Source organism: Mesitornis unicolor, unplaced genomic scaffold (assembly GCF_000695765.1).
Source record: "Mesitornis unicolor isolate BGI_N332 unplaced genomic scaffold, ASM69576v1 scaffold12262, whole genome shotgun sequence".
Lineage (NCBI taxonomy): Eukaryota > Metazoa > Chordata > Aves > Mesitornithiformes > Mesitornithidae > Mesitornis > Mesitornis unicolor.
Genome location: NW_010167162.1, coordinates 3332 through 3890, shown reverse-complemented (window position 1 = coordinate 3890; position 559 = coordinate 3332). Strand labels below are relative to the sequence as shown.

At 63.5% G+C, this 559-nt stretch overlaps 1 protein-coding gene across 1 annotated transcript in view; it reads left to right on the top strand.

Moving 5' to 3' along the window:
- The window catches only part of HMCN2 (hemicentin 2), a gene marked incomplete at its 3' end in the record, with an annotated part of 33437 nt that overhangs the window by 29717 nt on the left and 3161 nt on the right, over window positions 1–559 (top strand). The window contains exons 68-70 of the mRNA XM_010178599.1: window positions 14–204; window positions 278–359; window positions 481–536. Of these exons, the coding sequence (XP_010176901.1) occupies window positions 14–204; window positions 278–359; window positions 481–536 (329 nt within the window). The remainder of the gene's footprint in view (window positions 1–13; window positions 205–277; window positions 360–480; window positions 537–559) is intronic.

Sequence of the window (559 nt, the reverse complement as noted above, 5' to 3'; positions counted from 1 at the left end):
TTACCTTCTCTAGAGGCACCCATCATACAGGGGGACCCCAGCACCTACCAAGTGGAGCCCCCTGGAGGCAATGTGCTCCTTGACTGCGACGCCCGGGGCCACCCCATGCCCCTCGTCCACTGGAGTAAGGACGGGGTGCCTGTGGTGGCCAATGGGCACCTGCACCAGCTGCAGAATGGCTCCTTGGCCATCCACAGTGTGGGGGTAAGTGGGGATGTGTTTTGGGGAGCTTTTATGGCCAAGACAAACGTGATGCTCACACCACTGGTCCCGTCAGAGTGATGACACAGGGCACTACCGCTGCGTGGCAGAGAATGACATGGGCACGGCGGCAAAGGTGGTCACCCTGGCCCTGCAGAGTGAGTGCTGGCCCCCCTTTGCACCCTTCTTTTGAGCAAAACACATCAGCCCCCACCCCAGGGCACCATCCCCAGCACTGTGGGATGCTGCGGCACTGCCCGCATCCCTCTTCCTGCCCAGGTGCCCCTGTGGTGGTAGTGACACCGCGAGCGGTGGCCGTGCACACCGGGCAGCGGGTGCTGCTGCACCGCACCGGGGC